At 46.5% G+C, this 18,526-nt stretch overlaps 1 protein-coding gene across 1 annotated transcript in view; it reads right to left on the bottom strand.

The window, feature by feature from the left end:
* LOC126541265 (phospholipid-transporting ATPase ABCA3-like) overlaps positions 1 to 6,340 on the bottom strand; it is a 32,279-nt gene extending 25,939 nt beyond the window's left edge. The window contains exons 1-2 of the mRNA XM_050187969.3: positions 6,101 to 6,340; positions 3,741 to 4,204 (exon numbers count right to left, since the gene is read on the bottom strand). Of these exons, the coding sequence (XP_050043926.1) occupies positions 3,741 to 4,204; positions 6,101 to 6,340 (704 nt within the window). The remainder of the gene's footprint in view (positions 1 to 3,740; positions 4,205 to 6,100) is intronic.
* Between the last annotated feature and the right edge of the window lie 12,186 nt (positions 6,341 to 18,526).

Genomic DNA, 18,526 nt, shown 5'->3' with positions numbered 1-18,526 from the left:
GAAGCACCGCGAATCTGCGAAATACCCTATACGTTGAGCCACTGCACGTGAGATTCGGATATTTTTATTGCAGATAAACCTTGCTCAATCTATTACAATAACTATAGTTAAGCAGTCTCATGCACGTCTTATTAACATGTCTCTTTGAAGTACAGCCTTTGTATATGCGTAAACGAGGATGACGTTGTGCGATTAGCCCCAGCTGACTTCGGCCTCCTGCAGTATCCGCAGAGCTCGAACCCTCTCAGAACCACATATTCATGCTCTCCCGCCGTAAATATTCGAGAGCCAGGAGATCTGCGGGAGCGACATGCCGCTGTCAGGACTTGGGACGAACACGCTTGTTCTTGCAAACGCTCTACATGTTCATTGCGCTTATGCGTTTTCTCATTTTATACGTTCATCGAGCCCGGTGCAGCGAAGAGCCTTCTATTTATAGTAAATATATTTTTGATGGTCTGGGCTTTATCCCTGACCAGTTTATTTCCGAGTGCTTGAAATCGCATGTTCGGCGCTAGCGCTTATGTTACCGTATTTTCCTTTGGCAGTTTAGCATGTAACGCAAGAATGCCGCCATATATATTTCCAAATATATGTTTATTTCAGTATCACCAAGTAAGGTTCTTGTTATAGTGTACCTGTAGTGTTAGTAAGTGCGTTTGTCTGCCATTTACGTTTTCTTTCTACCATTTGTTCGCATTTATTCCGAGCTTCGTGTGGGACCGACGAAGCTCTTTTCTGCACGCAGTCTCCAACCCAAAGTCAAATGACATTACTTGCTCACCGCGCCACGGTATCTCTTTCTCTCGTTTCCCTTAATTATGCGGGCGCTTTCTGCCTTCTTTGCTTGAAACGCTGCTGGCCATGAGCTAACAAGTTTCGTATGAAAGCGTACTCCGCTTCTATATAGCAACAAAGCACAGACGACCGTGATGTTAAACGTAACGGCGGTGAGTAGAGCCATCACTGCGCATAACCATTTCTGTTCCAAAGACTGCGCGAATAGCTTCTTTTCTTATTTCTTTGCTCTTGTTGCGCGGTTTTATTTTTAAAGGAGCCCTGAACTACCCTCAGGCTTGTCGAAATAACATAGTCCGCGGGTAGCATACGCTGTTGTGAACATCTCACCCAAGTTCTGCTGTCGTCCGCGGTCCGTGGAGCTCGCAAACGGAGCGCGAAGTCACCTTTCTCTCAAACGCTCTCGTTTCAAAAACCTCGTGATCTTCGCTCTTTTCTGTGTGCTTTATTTCGTCATAAAGCACACTCCAATACGCGGCTGCTATTGGTCGCTGCGCACGGCTACACCGCGGCCGCCGCGAGGTGCCGCCACGGGTCCAGTGGCTAAGCGCGCTGCGGCTCTCTGAGGACAGCCGCGTTTGGCTTACGTTTAGCGCGGCATAGGCACCAAATGGGAAATTTGAACTGCGCGCCACGTTGACGTGTCCGCCATAGCCTTCGCAGTGCAAGGCATTGGAGGAGGAAGGGGAGCACAGCAGAGGCCGTGTTTGACTGCCGATAACTCCGCTTCTGCTGAACGCATTGAAGTACTTTTTGCGGCAAAGTGGTTCTGAAATAGCCCATTCTCACTTTAAATGTATTTCTCCACTTCGATAAAAAGTGGTTCAGGGCCTCTTTAAATTTCTCTGCGTGGTCAGGTCGTACGTAACTGGTCCCTCGCACTCTGCCGTCTGGTACATCGTTCTTGCACTATCTCGCTGTCAGAGCACTAACACAACGTGTAACGAATGTTTAAGCACCCATGTGGCGCTGCACCACTAAAAATAAATAGCCTGCAAGTGGCTCGCGTACCAACTGAAAGCGAAAAAGATTACAGTGCGTAGCCGACGGCCGCTGCTTCCCGCGCAATAACCTGAGCGCAGGCAGCACCTCGGTTACGCCACCGCAGCGCCGTGGTTCGGCTGCTCGCCGCAAAGGCCGAACGCGCACCTGCCGCTTTGGCCACACACTATTTCTAGCACACACTAATAAGCGTGGGGCGAGCACTTACGGAGTCGCCATCTGTCGGAAGCGCCTCCCTTGCGTAGTATGAGGGATCATGCGGCGCGCTCCTCATAGGTTTGGCTTACGAGGCTCAATAAAAACACCGCGCGGCAGCCCTTCTGGACATTTCTGTACGTACTTTCAAAACGAGGAAAGCTATTTTTTTTTTTACTGTCGAAATAATGTGGCGCAAACTGAAAGCACAGAATCGTTTACAGACGCTATATCTTTACCGAATACGTACAGTGAACGCCAATGCGCGTGGTCGCGGCGATGTAGTCTCCCGAACCGGCTTCTTGCATGAAAGGTATAGGCAAACGCTGAGAGAAAACTATGTGAAATATGTTCTTATAGTGGGCTGTCTGTATAACCAAATGGGGCATAACAGAATGAAGCCTCAATGCAGCGATCGCATGGTTTCGCAGCGACCGGCTGCGCGTCTGCGTGCATGTCCGCGCACAATGTTTCGCTTTCGCTGCGAGTGAGTTTTCGCACCGTGCCGTGAGCTTTAGGCCGCAAAATATGAGCATTTTACAGTACACAAGCAACCCTTGTGGCGTGGACGCTGTCAGAGCTGTTCAAAAATAATTTCGTTAGAGACTTCGACTCCTGCGGCGACTGTGATGTGCCGTCACGACGATTCAGTTTTCTTTTCTAAATTCTTCGGCGTTTCAATATTATTTCTCAAGATGCTTCGCACTGTATGTCTATCGGTATTCTCAGCGTGCTATTTCCCGCTGCTTCTTTTTCGTAATTCAATGCGTTAATTCCTAACACAAACATGTCCATGTGCCGTACCTCTTTTTAATGTGCTTCTTACCGCTCCATTTTCATTCCTGTGAACTTGCCAGTACCTAGCATCAACAAGTTGGTAGACCAAACCATGGTGACTTTAGCCGGGCCGCGGGGGCGGGCGAGCGTCTCAGGGCGCGTTTTCTGCTAATTACCGAACATCGCAGCCCCAGCGCCGTAGAAGAAATCTTCCTCGCGTCTGTGCCTGCTGCATACCCGAGTTGTAGCCGATGGCTGTTTGCCGGTTCTAAGCTTCGCGAGCCAAGCTTCACACAGCTTCTTGTCCTGCGGCTACATGCGAACACTGGGCTCCGTGGCGCACGTCCGGGCCTGCGGCACCGAGCATTAGCCTACCATGCTGCACGCCTCCAAAGGCAGCCACTACCTAATATAGTGCTTTCAAATATTGTCATGCAGACACCAAAGGGGGGGAAGCCTCACCACTTAATCAGAACCGCAGCGCAGGTGCGACTTAAAAAAACTTTCGCTTTCAGCTCGCTTAGGCGCTTCCGAAGCAGCCGACGCGGCCGCTGTGTCCACGTGATCCCTCATGCCACGTCACGCCGACGGTGGCGCCAGCTTTTCCAGTGGTGAAGCTCGCCCCCAATAGCGGTCGGAAATAAAGCCCGCCACCTCATGCTCAGCCGCTGGAAGCCATTGGCAATAAGCGTAGCCTCCGAGATAGCAACGAAGGACGACCTCGGAGGCCACATCACTGAGCTCCCACGACAGTCGCCGGCTAGCATACGCTAAACGCTTGCAGACGATATTTAAAAAAAAATATTTTATTCAAAGCGAGGAAGCCGCCCGAGTCCAAGGACTCGAGGCCGTCACCTAGGTTGGGGTGCTTATGGCCCCACCCCGCCCAAATCGCCGGACATTTGCAATAAAGTTTTCACTCACTCAAAGCGCAGCGGCCATGCATAACAGCGTATCGGGACACTCACTTTGCGTCCATGGGGAGAGGACCGTCGGGGAGTCTGCTTGTCGAGAAGGTGTACTCCGGATGAGGCGAATCGAGCTGCTTCCGTAGCACAGAAAGGTGTCCCTTTGCCAGGGACATTTGGCAGAAGGCCAGAGACTCTCGCTGCGTGACTGGTGTCGGCAGCGGCTCGAACGAAGAGATTCCCTTGAAGCGTTGCGACAGGTACTTTTGGTTGTCGTACATGCTCTGGATGAACCTCAGGTCCCGAGGGTAGCCGCTGGGTAGCAAGCGTCCCTTCTCGTCGAACGACAGCAGCTGGATAGCCACGACGCGCTGCTCGGGCCCCCGCTTGGGAACGGGCGTGACGCGCTTGAAGACGCGTAACAAGGACTCATCGTCTGCATAGCCGACGATCTTTGGAGGCTCCGACGGAAACGCCGCCGCCATAAGCTCTCGCGCGTGAGATGTGTTCGGCTGGTAGATAATCTGTGAAGACGCAAGCGCGCGAGTTCGGCAAAATGAAATGATGCAAGCACCCCAGGGCTTGGCAGTGTATCTGGCCGTTTTATTGGCAACTTTGTTTCGCCCGTATATCAACCTATACTGGGGCCGAAAGAACAACAAAAAGCCCTTAAATAAAACTAAGCTCCGCGCACCGATTGAAGGGTTGAAAAGCTGCACGCGTGATGTGAATGCATTGTCGCGACGTCGAAAGCTCGGGGACCGAAAACACTGATAAACAAGAACAACCAGGACGGTCTTTTAATACCGCGCGCTATTGACTTCCTCTTCTTCATTATGTTTTTTTTATATACATACATATTCCTTTTCATTGTCATCGTCCTCACACGACAGAAAACGCATTTGCCTCCCCTCCCAAGGAAGCATCGTCCCGATGCGCAACTAAATCGTGTTATGCAGAAGACCATAGGGGCGGAGAGAAAATGCAGGGAAATGCCATTCCAACCGAAATAAGCATTTTTAAGTTGTACGGCTATGTAATGCGTCGCAGACATACAAGGTGGTGTATCAAGGTAACGGAGAAGAAGAATACTTCAGAGATGTATGCGAATCTGACAACTTATACATCTAAGATAGCGAAGCTGTATACAAGTTCCGACACCCTTAGGATTCTGTCTGTTGGCTCACGGCACCGCTCGAAAGCAGCAGCGCTTGCTGCTCTTTACATACGAGCGTGGTGATGGCTGTCTGGTTTTAGTGACGGCTCTCAACGCAGGCTCCGTTCTACCGAGGCTGTGGCTGGTTGTTTGAACTGGGAAGTTTAATGAATGTTGTATAATGTCGTCAACCTACATATTTCTTAAATTCTTTCCGACCGTTACACATAATAAAACAATCTGCTAGATAATAACTATGTTGCCGACACTTTACAAATTGAAGAAAGGGGCTGACAGATGGAATAGCGCACTGTGGTATAAAGTTTGTAAACAGGTATAAAGTGCCTCAGAAAGGCTGGCCAACGTTTCGATAGGAGGACCTATCTTCGTCAAAGGCGGCCTCGTCATCCTCGGCGTGTTAGTTTTAAAGGCTTAGTGCAGTGACGTCACGCGCGAGTGTTGTCGCTGGCGGCTGGTTTTAAAGAGAGAGACTACCAGAGGAAACGAGCGCTGTCGTCCGACGTCTGTGAGCTTTGTTCCCAAGACGAGAGGACCAGAGCGGGAGAGTGGGCACGCGGGAAGAAAAGAAAAGAAGCAAAAGCAGAGAAAAAAAAGGGGGGAGAAAAGTGGGGGGGGGGGAGCCAGGGCGGCACCAAGACAGAAAAAACAAGGGGAGAGAGAAAGAACAAGAAAGAGAAGAACAAAATTTTAAGAAAGACGGGGGGCATGGGAGCCTGTTGGGGATGCGAGAGGTTAGGAAGCATTCAGGGGGAGACGTTGGCGGCATGTTTTTGTGGCATTAGAAGGGCCGGTCAGGTGCGCGAGTAACACAAAAGACAAACAAACCACACAACAAAAGAAAACCATGAGTTGAAAGAGTGATTTGAGTAGCATAGCAGCAATACGTAGAGTAATTTTGAAATAGTTAAGATGGCACCGCAGACTCCTCGTCGACCCAAACCCAAACCCAAGAGACCCAAACAGCGGCACGCCTTCTGACGTCCCCTATCTCTTCTCCCGCGCTACTGGCATGTAGATTCTACGCGCTCTCAACCACCTTCTCGACGCGGCGTGCAGGACAGCGTCAGTATATGTCGGGAAAGTCGGAGCCACAATCAAAGGAAGCTTTGCATTTAAAAGCAGCACACCGACAGTTTTACATTCCTGCTCAGGCTCTTTCAGTTAGCCGTAAGACCTGCTTCAAAGCAAGCTTTCCATGCCTTGCTTAGCTATAACCTCGCTTACGTTCCAGTTGCGCGCTCACCAGCTGCGGCGCGCGGAATCCACTCAGGTTGCGTTCCTCGTACACGGCGGGCTCGGTCAAGCGCAAGCAGGGTAGCTTGGGGCACTTCGCCGGTGGCAGGATGGGCCGGTCGTTCTCGATGCTCGTGAACGAGAGCACCACGAGGAAGATCTCTGCCAGCGCGATGAAGTAGTGCCGCTTGATGAGCTGCACGTACACGTCCTTCCAGATGATGGCGGAGATCTGCGCGAACACGCCCATGGTGCCTGCGAGAGATATACGGACGCGATTACGACACTCTCTCTCTCTCTCTCCTTATTTGCCTTCCGTGCCGGCAGCGTGCTTTCCTGGGGATTCACCGCATACGAATAGGTGTCGACGTCTCTTGTTTACTTGTGTTTGTTCTGGTTTCTTCTGTCGCAGTGCTCATTGCAATGGGCATTCGTCGGGTACTGCCGGTCACCTATTTCGGTGGGAATAACTGTATGCTTGCCCCTTTTTTAACTTGATAGTGCTAGTATTGGATAGTTCTGGTGCTCCGCGTTGGAGTGTGTTTAGTCCGCTTATGCTCAATCTGATTGAACTTTCGCCCCTTCGTGCACCAGACTGATCTTTCAAAAAGTTGGAATTTTGAACTCTGTAAAAGCACTTGCTCCTCTAAAAGGAGCTGGTAGCGCTACCTGTGACCACAGAAAAATGTTGAGCTGCACCAAAAGAAATGAAAGGGAACAGTTCCGAGTATTGACGATAGACACGCTTGTAAGCCAATCTCGCAGTCCCTGCGTATCACCGTTCGCTGCCGTCGGGGGCGAGATCGATAGATGGTCACCAACGGTAGAGTACCGAGCACGAGCGCTAGGCAGTAGGAAGGAGTGATCAGAAATTAAAGAATAACTTTTCATCATGAAGCGCTGCTCACGAGAACGTTCTCCGAGAAAGAAATGCAGTCCAATTTTACTTGGGAATTTCCAGTTATTCTGCCAGCCACACTTACTATAGGGAATGCAAATGAAAGAAGCGCACGTTGCCACTGTGTGTGTTGTTATAATCACAAACAATACCACTTACACGATGCAAATTTCGCCTTCCATCAACTCTTCGATGTCTAAGTGCACTGCATAAACGAACTAGCTTACGTTAATGCTACGCTGGAATGAAGCACGAATAGAAATGTCCGACCTTCTTGGTACTAACACAAATTCGAAGATTACTCATGTCCCCCCACTTAGGCAAAGGAATAAAGATGGTCCTGTCATTGAACGCACGTCTCACGTGGAAATTAACTGTCGCGAAAACCGATCAAGTGTGTGAGAGGGGGGGGGGGGGGTCGTCAATGAACGTTAACCTGTAATATTGAACATGCATTAAATAGTTAATGGGGGAACGCCCGTGAGGATGTGCTTTGTCGCTCCCTGCATTAGCGTTACGAGTGTAAGCATTACCAGTAGAGTACCAAATTTCGCATTCCCTAGCCCATACGATGTTGGAAATGTACCGAATAAGCAAACTCGCATTCATTTATGCTACCTAAAACTGAAACACGAATTGAAATATCGGTAAGCCTGGGTAATAAAGCTCACCATGACTGGCTATAAAGCACACTGAGAAAATCGGAGAGACTCGAAACAGTCGTGTCAGTGACCCCATTACGCTTATGTAGAAATAAGGCGCGGAAGACAAACACGCATCAAGGAATGGCCGGCAAGTCTGCTGTAGGACTAACCCCGCTGCATATCTACAACATAAATAAATAGGCGACCTCGATATCATTTACGCTGTGCCCAGACCAAGCGCAAATTCACACACGCCCTCGCTTGGATAAGTACAATGGCGGAGACCGATAAGGCTCACTCGCATACCGGTAAAGAACAAAGCAGCACGTAGCTTGAAGCCTAACATCAACCATGGTGGCTTTAGTAACGCACTGAAGAAGAGAAATCGCGTAACCTCGCTTCAGTCGCGCAGAAGGAAAGTTTATAAACAGAGCTACAGGGTGGCAAAACTTCAACTCAACTACAAAGAAACAGCAAGGGTACCTCCTAGGTTTGGGGGCCGGACGTCAGAACGCAGCGATGGTGGAGCCGGCACTGCCCGGTGTCGTTCAGCGCGAGCCGAGGCCCGTCCGTGGATCCTGACCACGTTCGCACGGGCAACGTGCTTCCCCGGGCAGCACGAGAATCACACAGCATGCAGCTATTGTTACCGCACCACCATTTTGGCTGCTGATTATGACGATTCCAGTCACAGGCACATGCCCACAGCGGAAAATTGCGCGAGAATCTGGCTGTACAGCTACAAGAGCGGGAGAGCAGTAGTAGTGCAATACAGAAGAATGCTAGACCAAGAAATTTTTTTTACTCTGTAATGTATTTAGTAATTAGTAATGCACGAGCAAGAGGCTCGTCTTCGTTAGCAGTAAGTGTAGTATATTTCTGCTTGCAGCACATTATTCTAATGATGGTGTGGAAGCTCGAATAATCTAAACAAATACACTTGCAAATCTTACCGACTTCATTGTTAATCTGATTGGTAATTGCTTATTAGCTTCTTTTCTTTCTTCAGAGAATATTTATTATTTTTGTCTATTCAAGCTGACTGATAATGCGAAGAACATCTCTACTCTGGTAGGTCTAGTTTGTTTACATATGTGATACGTTACTAATTAAGTTATTCCCTCTTGAGATGAAAGCACTCCACTTTAGTCTAATCTCTTAACGTCGCTAGGTGCCACCGTATTTAGGGGCGTCATGCTCATTATCATAATTACTCCAAAGGCATTGCTTTGAAGAAGAGGCAGCAGAAGTTATTTTGACAGTTTCTTAGATAAAAGTAAACTCATCACATTCAATGCCTTGTGCGAAAATCTGGAACTGTAAGTACAGTAACTGGTCGAAAACAGCCGCTCAGCACTTTGCGCATGACTATGCAATAACGATACGACGTAAAACCCTCCTCACTATGCCTGTAAGCGCCAGATATGTGCCAGATACGTTATAAAACACTTCTTTTTTTCGACAAATTTCTTAAGCTGCTCATTTACATGATCTTTAGAAGCATGAATTTAGGTGTTCCCTTTAAACGTTTGTCTTACCGCACCTCACGAAAACGATTCATCGGACGTAAGAAAGTAGGCCCGAGTTCCTAAAGCTTTTCGTTCGTAAGCGTTCTTTGCCGTTTACCGGTGGCCTTCGCTAGTGATATATGTCCAGTCCAGGGACTGACCGCTGTTGTATAAGCGTTCGGTCCCTGATTTTCTTGAGAGCAAAGTTAAAATCAGTGTCAGGGACGTTGGCAGCGGGAACCCGCAGACCGCTATAACACGCTATAGGACGTTATGGCGCGTTATGGCGCGACACCTTTGCCGAGCATGATCGACAGTTTTGCCGCTACTTCTCCTGGAATGCCTTGTCTTGCTCTGTTTGCCCTCCGATTCAATCAGCGTTGTGTGAGCGCTTCAAGAAGGTCGGCGGCGCTATAGCTTCTGTCACACGTAGTATTCTACGTCTCACGTATGACCCTAATTAAACCCGTAACAGGCGTTTTTTAATGTCAGCGGGTGCTGTTGACGACTCACAGAGGTCTCGTGTAGGCGTACGTGACAAATCGACATGCTGCGCGAGAAGAAATCCAGCAGTGGTACTATAGTAACTTCTACTCCTAAAACAGCTCTGTGGCATCTCTAAATTAGCGCCTGATAGCGCCTGGCAGTGATTTAATGGCACTGCTGCTAAACATATATAGCTTCTTGATGGGGCGATCCTTTTCGGTGACACTGCCAAGAATGATTTTTCTTTTTGTCCTCATACCGCTGATAAAACCTTTTCCTTTCTGTTTCGCCTCTAACACGAGACTGAAAAAGATCACGAGGAAATGTGTTATGCGGCAACTACGCATTTCGTTAAACTTCGTGCTAATCAGCTTTCCGAAACTGCGCCAGTGGCGTTGAAAACCGCAGAAACTATATCGAGCGCGAATTTTATCCGCCATCTAATGAACGTGGCGTCCCCTCACGACTTTACGGAGAAGCACGGCAACATTCTCGAGCTGTGAGTCGCGAAATACCGCCACTAGAGCCCGCCTCCGAACAGCCGTGAAATTCTAATGGAAATTCTGCTGCAACTCCATCACGCTTTTGGCTCTTATTGATAGCGGGCTTGTTTCATGCTCAAGCAGCGCCGTCCAAGAGACAAACTGAAAAAAGAAAGGGTAAACGCCGAATGGTGTGTTACATATATATATAGGCGAAAAAAAAAACGGTGCTTTATATCCTACGTTTCAGCCGGGGTCACTTCGTCACTATATATATACATATAATGACGAAGTGCGGCACCCTACTGAAACGTGGGATATAAAGCATCGTTTTTTTTTTTTTTTTTTCACACGTGCGTGCTCAACCTACAAGTTCCTGTTCAAATACCGGATCCCGGCAGACAACTGGAGACATTATTTATAGTTCGTAATTGAAATAAAGAAATGAAAAATAAATGCAAGAGAAAGTGCAATGAAACAACAACTGGCCGCAGGCGGGATGCAAACCCACGTCTTCGATTACGCGTGCGATGGCCTCGAGCAGTTCCGCCAGTTTTGATACCCTCAGGTTTCATGTGGAGGTTTATTGACCATTCGCTTTCACCCAAAAAGTTCCCGTACTATACATGGTACCTCCAGATAAATGCAGACTTGAGTTAATCCTGAAACGCCAAGCAGGCAGAAATATCTAGAAATACACCGTGTGCCGAAAACGCAACACGAGAACCATCTGCAAAAAAAAAAATTAACAAAGTGTTCAAACAAGTCACGGTTGAAGAGATCGATGACACTTGCGTTGAGGTGCATCATAAACAAGGTGCGAGAGATCACTGTGCGATTTTAACGACAGAAGCAGAGATCAGTGGCTTCAAAACAGAAAACTAAAGGATAATGACCAGGCTCTGTCTACCTCCGTGAAAATTTAACCCGAAAAAGACGTCACCTTTTTGTGGTCAGTAAAGAATGGGCCTGCAAACGCAACTGTCATTGTGTTTGGCACGCAAGTGGTAAAGTTCTTGTTCGCATGATGGAAGATGATCAGACTCGAGTTGTTAAAGAAAGGAGCGACCTCGTGCGTATGGGGATTGGCGCCTTTGCCGGTGTTCCCAGCTACATAGACACACATTTTTAAAGATGACACCTAACCCATACCCACTCCCTGATGAGATCCGTAATAGGGGTTCTTTGAAACAACACAACCTATAGGCACTGAATTATGTTTATATAAGTGCGTTATCAATTAAGAACAAGCAAGAAGAGTTCGCAACTCTTCTAGACACCTTTGGCTTCTCTTTTGATCTGATTAGGTTACGAGAATCTTGGCTTACTGATAGCGATATATTTGTTCTAACTTGTTTTTCCCCATTCGCTTCAAGTCCCAACACATGTTAGCTTATAAACCAAAGCCTTGATTGTGAATACTTGAGTGAACGATGTATTTTATGTCGAATGAGGTCGAAATATTGTCCTGAATAATGAACAACGTTGTTATATCTGTTGTATAGGCCGCCGCTGGCTGATATAACTTCATTCCTTGTTGCAATGGAATGTTACCTTGCTTTATGTAACAATAAGTACGACATCTGCGTAGGTGGCGACTTCAACATAGATATATCACGTGAAACATAAGCTACCGTCCGCTTTGACGTTTTAATCAGATGCTTTAGAATTAACATCATGAACACTATGCCCTCACGTGTTACACCTGCATCCCGCACACGCATAGATTTATTCTTGACAAATATTGACCTTGATGTTATTCACACAGGAGTAGCCTGCTTGGATACAAGTGACTATGCACATGGGGATTTATCTCTTTGTGCAAAAAATGATCTTCCAACATCAGAGTGGTGACACACATCAAGTGTAGTGTGTAAAGGAAAGTGCCCTAGAAAAATTTTATGCGAATATCATTAGCGCTCGCTGGGACGACGCATTTGTTAGAAAACATGTGATGAGAGCATATGACGCATTTCTCCAAAAATTCGGCCCCTGCTACTGAAAATGCTTCTTTCCGAAATTAAAGCGCAAATCGAAAAAAAAAAGGGAACTATGGATATCATGTGAACTTCATCGCTTTTTCCCCCGGTTCCTTCATCTTACTGTATGATGGCAATAAATTGTATTGTATTGTATTGTATCCTATTCTCCTGCGGCATGGTATATTATGTAAGATATGGCATCGTGATATACTTTTGCTGTGCACCTGATGCTGTCTTGCGCTGCTGTATAGCTGCCGTTATCGACGAGGTTATAACATCAATTATGAGCAATAGAAGCCCAGCTGCACAACATATGGTTGGCGTTTGTTCCATCCAAACTGCAGTCAAAAAACCAAATTCAAAAATTCAAAAAAATAGGCACGTTGTAGTGGAGGACGTCGGATTACTTTTGAGCACCTAGAGTTCGTTAACGTGCACCTAAACTTAAGTACGCGAGCATCCTTGCATTTCGCCTCCGATGAAATATGGCTTCCGCTGCCGTGATCGAACCCGCGACCTCGAGCTGTCACATGTAGACCGTCATAAGCACGACGCCACCGCGGCGAGTGATTTTGTTCCTAACACGGCATACGTATAAACACCACCGCTATCGCTACATAATATGTTGTTTTTGTGCACTCACTACTAACTTAGAATACACCAGTTACAATATAACCACGCACAGATGCGTTTGTCTACGCCAACCACATCTATCACTTTATAACAACCAGCTCCATGCTGTGCACAATCCAGCTTCGCACAACCATCGTTATGACATCGTCATGTTCTGTCTACATCGCATCGCTCCGTTGCGGTCTTCCTCCACGGCTCCGTCGCTCCCACCCCGACATTTGTTCCACGAGGATATACCTCTCTCCATCGCCAAATCCCAAGTTTTAACTTTTAATGCAATGCACACCCATGCATGCAAAGATAGATGTCCAGCCCTTACACCGGCATCGGCCTGCCCACGTGAAAGCTCTTTCGTGAAACACATCACGCACGTGGTAAAAGCACTGGCTTATCTACGGTTTTTACCCCGTTTTCACGATCGGCCCAAATAACTCCGGTTCACTCTTGTACGGCGCCGATCTGGGTCCAAATGAGGTGTGTAGATGATGAAGTACTGTGCTTGTAACTCGCAGCAATATTCCTCCGCCGAACTATTACCTTAATAATACTCCCCTAGAGGTCGTAACCTCTTATAAATACGAGCTTATAAATTCATAAGCTCGTCACTTTCCTGGTCGCTGCACATCGACAGCGTAATAAACAATACGCGTTGCGAGGCGACGCTGGTAGAAACGCCTAATGTGGTTCGGTGTTTATGGAGTGGACCCACGTGCTTCCCCAGGAAGTCCGGAACGCATCCAGAGTACGAAGAGCGGAATCAGCCGTTACAACATATGCTGGACTTCGAACGTGAATTCAACTATAGGGCTCCCCGCTGCTCATTAACAGCTCATTAACAGATGATCAGCCCCTTTCAAGCATAGCACTGACATGTCACGATCATCCCCTCTTACATTAGTATGGATATTTAAAAAAAAGTCATGGGATTGAGCATGCTGATATTTCTTTGTCACCAAGGTCGCACACATTTACAGCACAATAGGCCAACCACGGCAAATAAAACACGTGAAACATACAGATATTCATAATGGTTTCGATGGGTGAACTGCCCTGCACAAATGAGCAATGACTTGGCTTGAACCAAAATGACTAAGTGTCTACAACGCTGCTCGAGATGGCACTGAGGAACACTCCGAATCAAGACAAGCATTTCGTTCACTTGTAGACATCGCAATGCAAACGGTACGCGACATTAAAATCAGTCTGAAAAAGAATTTACTAGGGGCCGCAGCGCCCTTGTGTATTGCGTGCGCCCACCTAGAGAGGCGCCTTTCCGTCACCGGGGGAATGCACGAGGCATTATGAAGAACAATAACCCAACAGAACCAGATAATGCACAAGGCTGACGCTTTGTAGATGACAATGTGTTCCCCGCTTAGGAAATTGGGCACTTTTTGGATCCTCGATGCTGCTATATAAGTGGCCCCGCCATCTAAATTTTCTCTTTTCTCTTAATCCTTTCTTCGTTCAACACGTAAGTAAAGTGTCATATTAAAAGAAGAAAAGCTGCGTTTTAGTCCTGTGCACAGCTTCGTGGTCTCCGACGCCCATGGCCAATTATACGCCTCGATCACCTGCCACATCGCAACGTCGCACACCAAGCGCAATATTCCAAGAACCGACGTTGCAACCAGCGCTACATCTGGTGTGTTGCATAGAGAGCCTCTCAGCTCAGTTATATTGTGCGATTTTATTTAAGGCAGCATGAAGGAGCCATTTATCGTATTGTTTTAGTCCACTGAGAGACTGGGCGAAGCAAGGGGACGATCGCTCGCCCCTCTCTGTCAATGCTCTTGTGCGTCTCACCGACGAGGCCCAGGCTCTACGCTCGACATTCATCGTGTTTTTCCTTTCTTGATAGAATAGGCGCTGAATGCGTGAGCTCTCGTCACTCGTCTTCCTCCTCGGCGGATTGTGCTGCACGTTTATTAAAATGAACCCATAACAATGAACCCGCTTTGCCGTGCCACCCTCGCTTAATCGAACTGAAAACCTCGCGCCTGCAACCTTCATAAAAAGTGATGCTTAGTGGCAGCACCCTTTGTTTTATTGGTGAACGCAGAAATTCGGCGGAAGGGGTGGACACAGAGACTTTAGAATTACGTTGTTTCCAAGGAGTGTCTACATATGTATGCGCAAGCTCACCAGAAGGGGTCAGAGTCTTGACACGTTTTGATCAAGACTTAAACAGGCCGCGATGCCTATTTCCTTACCGAAATTTAACTTCACCCTATCTTTCATACCTCCACCACAAACGCCGTTTTGTATGACAGTTACTTCTGCAGGTAAATATTAATCAAATATATTTTTATTTAATTTTGGATCTGTCGCTGTTGTCGCACATCCAGAACCTCCGATGACACCCGCTCATGCTATAGTAGTTGCAGTGAGGTTTTCTTGGTGCGTTGAAGGGAGTGTCATTTCGCTTGACAAAAAACGCATACAAAATCTTGAAAGAACCTAAATTTTGTGTGCAGCTAGGAATTTCTACAAATACGCATTTTATCCAGCTTCACTTCACTAAGGTGAGGTAAGCGCCAATCACTGCTACGCAGACCCAAGGAGCGGCATTTCAAAGTTCGTATGGCGTCAGCGTAGCCACCCTTTCCGCATGCGGAATGATGTACGGTGTAAATAACAATTCTCTAATATATTTTCGCACCCAGAAAATAAACCTAGGATGCACTGCTAAAGTTTATTAGTTGCTACTAAGGTACGACTGTTCTCAGAACAGAATCAGTGGACGTGGCGGCCCCAGTTCCTGCATAACGTAAACATAACATATAGTGTGTAGTCTTATCATAAGAAGCGAACAATAACACCAAGGACTGCATAGGGGAAATTATCTGCAGTTCTTAATTGAAATAAATGAATAAATAAATATAAACAAAGTGTAAATGCAGATTGTTTGGTCGACGTTGTAGGCACGAAAGCCGATCGAACCGAACGCAATCGTGCTTCTACGTCATGTCGGCACCTTGCTTCTTTGACCTACTGGAAAATGCTTGTGTGGAAACTGTGACATTTCAATGATCGGCGCGCGTTTGAGGAGCCGACCTTCGCAAGAAATGTCGTTACAGACTTACGAGTAAACATTCACAATTTTGAGAATCATCAAAACGAACTAGTTTTATTCACGTGTTTTCTTTATTAAACAATAATTCTGCTCACTATTCAACGGTGAGATGGCATGCAATATCGATGCTCAATAATGGAAAAATGAGACATCCGCCCTATTTTAGCAATTGCTACAAAGGGAACCCGTGCGGATTCCTCGAAAAAAAAAAAAGCCTCGCAGTGGAAGACACGTTCTGATTACAACTATACGAGGCCTTCCTTTCGGGGAATCCGTCAGGGTTTCCTTTGTGCCAATTGCTACGATTGGGTGGATGTCTCATTTTTCCTTTGTTAATTGCTTCTCTCCACCTTGCGGTATTCCGAAGAACTATTACGTCAATATTGATGCTCACATTTATCTTGAGTTCGCGACATTTCAACGCAGCTACCAGCACATGCTGCAAAAAAATAGCACGCTAGAAGGGCAGTCTTTGACACCGCGATCTTTTATAATCCATGCCATTGGCACCTGCTCAGAGGGAACGGAGACGATTTCACTTAACAAAGCGCCACTCCAGCCCAGAAAAGCAGAGCTTACCTGAGCGTTACGAAGATTTCAGGAATAAGAACAATGCCAACGCTAGCATACCTTGTTACTTGTGTGGTAATTTCTGCAGTGTCATCCATGCGTGGAGAATATGAAGTGGAGCTTATATCAGCTGAATTTGATCATAACCCGGATGCTTGGAAGGTACGTAATTATCCCGTTGCAATTACGTACGCCAATATTTTTAGTCAAGTTACTCGAATATTAATGAAATAGCTATGTAGTAATATTGAGAGCGTCGTCTTCATGCTTCTTTGTTGTTTTTTTGCTTTATTCCTATTCTTAAAGACCAGAAATAGGTATTTTAAATAAAAGACTTATCTTAAAAAAGCATTATTTCACTTATTGTTATTTATATACAAGTACGAGAGAAGTCTTAGGCACATTTTTTTAACATTGATAAACATCCTAAAGCAATCACCAGTTTCAAGCGCGCTCTGTGTTCTTTATTTGAACATACGGCTTCTTAGAGTGGAAATCATGTGCTTAATTCGTACTTAAATGTACTTGTATTTAAATACCGTGCGACGTGTTCTTTCTCTGCCATTTGTATAACTTAACTAGGAGATCTCCAAACTTCTATGCTAATCAACTGTTTCGCCTACTCTGCTTTCACTCTTTCTTGTTACTTGCTTAAATAATTTTTTGCATTCGATTATATCCCGCAGAAGGTTATGTATTTCGTTTCACATCGTTATCGTTAACGGTGTATATAAAGGGTGTTCTTTCTTTTTATAGATAACACATATTTTTTATTAAATATGTTAATGAGCACCGCGAACATGGTGTATTTGAGCGCGAGTTCCTATTCAAGGCGGACATACCTTGCCGCCAATAACGTGAGCTTCAGAATACTAATTAATAAAAATTAATAATTTAACTCTTTTATAAGTGCTTCGGGGGCAGTTGTCTAAATGAGGGATTTGGAGATAGTGCCATTTTCATGCACACTTTTTCTTTTAAATATCTCGAAAATCGCACCTAATTGGAGATATTCATCATCAAATTCCAAAGTTGAATCTCGGAAATATCGAGACGCAGCGCCTCCCCCTGCGCGTAAGTCGGCAACGTCCCCTCACCCACCGCGGTTGCTTAGTGGCCATGGCGCTGGGCTGCTAAGCACGAGGTCGCGGGATCGAATCCCGCTCACGGCGGTCGCATTTCTATGGGAGCGAAATGCAAAACACACGTGTGTACTTAGATTTGTAAGTGAACGCAAAGAACCCCGGGTGGTCGAAATGAATCCGGAGTACCCCACTATACGGCGTGCCTCATAATCAGATCGTGGTCTTGGCACGTAAGACCCCATAATTTGTTTAACGCCCCGTGATGAAGTGTGGGACGAAGTTTGAATGATAGCATGCCGCAGCCAATCCTGACCCGACACACAGCCGCACATGCTTGTTGGGCAAAGCGTGTCGCATCAGCCTAGCGGCTGCCACTGTCCAAGACGTGCGGTTTCGAATTGCGTCGCACTAGTCGTCGCGGGGCGTTTCGATCCGATATAATAGCGGGGACGCATTTCCTGCGTTCCCGTGGCACTTGGCGTAGCTATTGTCGGGATTTAGGTTGAAATCGAATTATAAATTTCCTGAATGAGGTGCGACTTTCAAGGTTTAAAAAGAAATGTTGTTGCATTTCGCCATTTAAGCAACTGACGCTAAGACACTAATAAAACAGTTACTTAATAAATTATTGTTAATCGGCCTTCTAAAGCCCACGTTATTAGGACAAAGTATGACCACGTAGCCTAGGAACTCGTCTGCAAGAATGCCATGTTTGCTGCGCTTAAATAGTTTTCATAAACAATCTGAAATGTCTAAAAAAACAAAAGACACCATGTATACGATGCAGTTGCCGCCAAGTGTCCGCGTGAGCGAGATATATGAGTGATGTGTATTCGGGATTGTGGTTATATTTGCGTACCCTCAGAGTCACTGTTGCTGCTTCGCTCTGCGAGACCGAGATCCAGCCCGGAGACTACCTTCTCCTTTAGCCTCGGCTCGTAGACGATGCTATGAATGGCCTGAAAAAAGAAATTTCAAGAAAAAGAACTGACAGGTTGACCGTATTTAATTTGCAGCTCATTGACAAGTCGTCTAAAGAATATTACCTGATGTTTGCGTCTCAAAAGACAGT

The sequence above is a fragment of the Dermacentor andersoni genome, chromosome 2, assembly GCF_023375885.2.
Source record: "Dermacentor andersoni chromosome 2, qqDerAnde1_hic_scaffold, whole genome shotgun sequence".
NCBI lineage: Eukaryota > Metazoa > Arthropoda > Arachnida > Ixodida > Ixodidae > Dermacentor > Dermacentor andersoni.
This window is presented reverse-complemented; position numbering and strand designations above follow the sequence as displayed.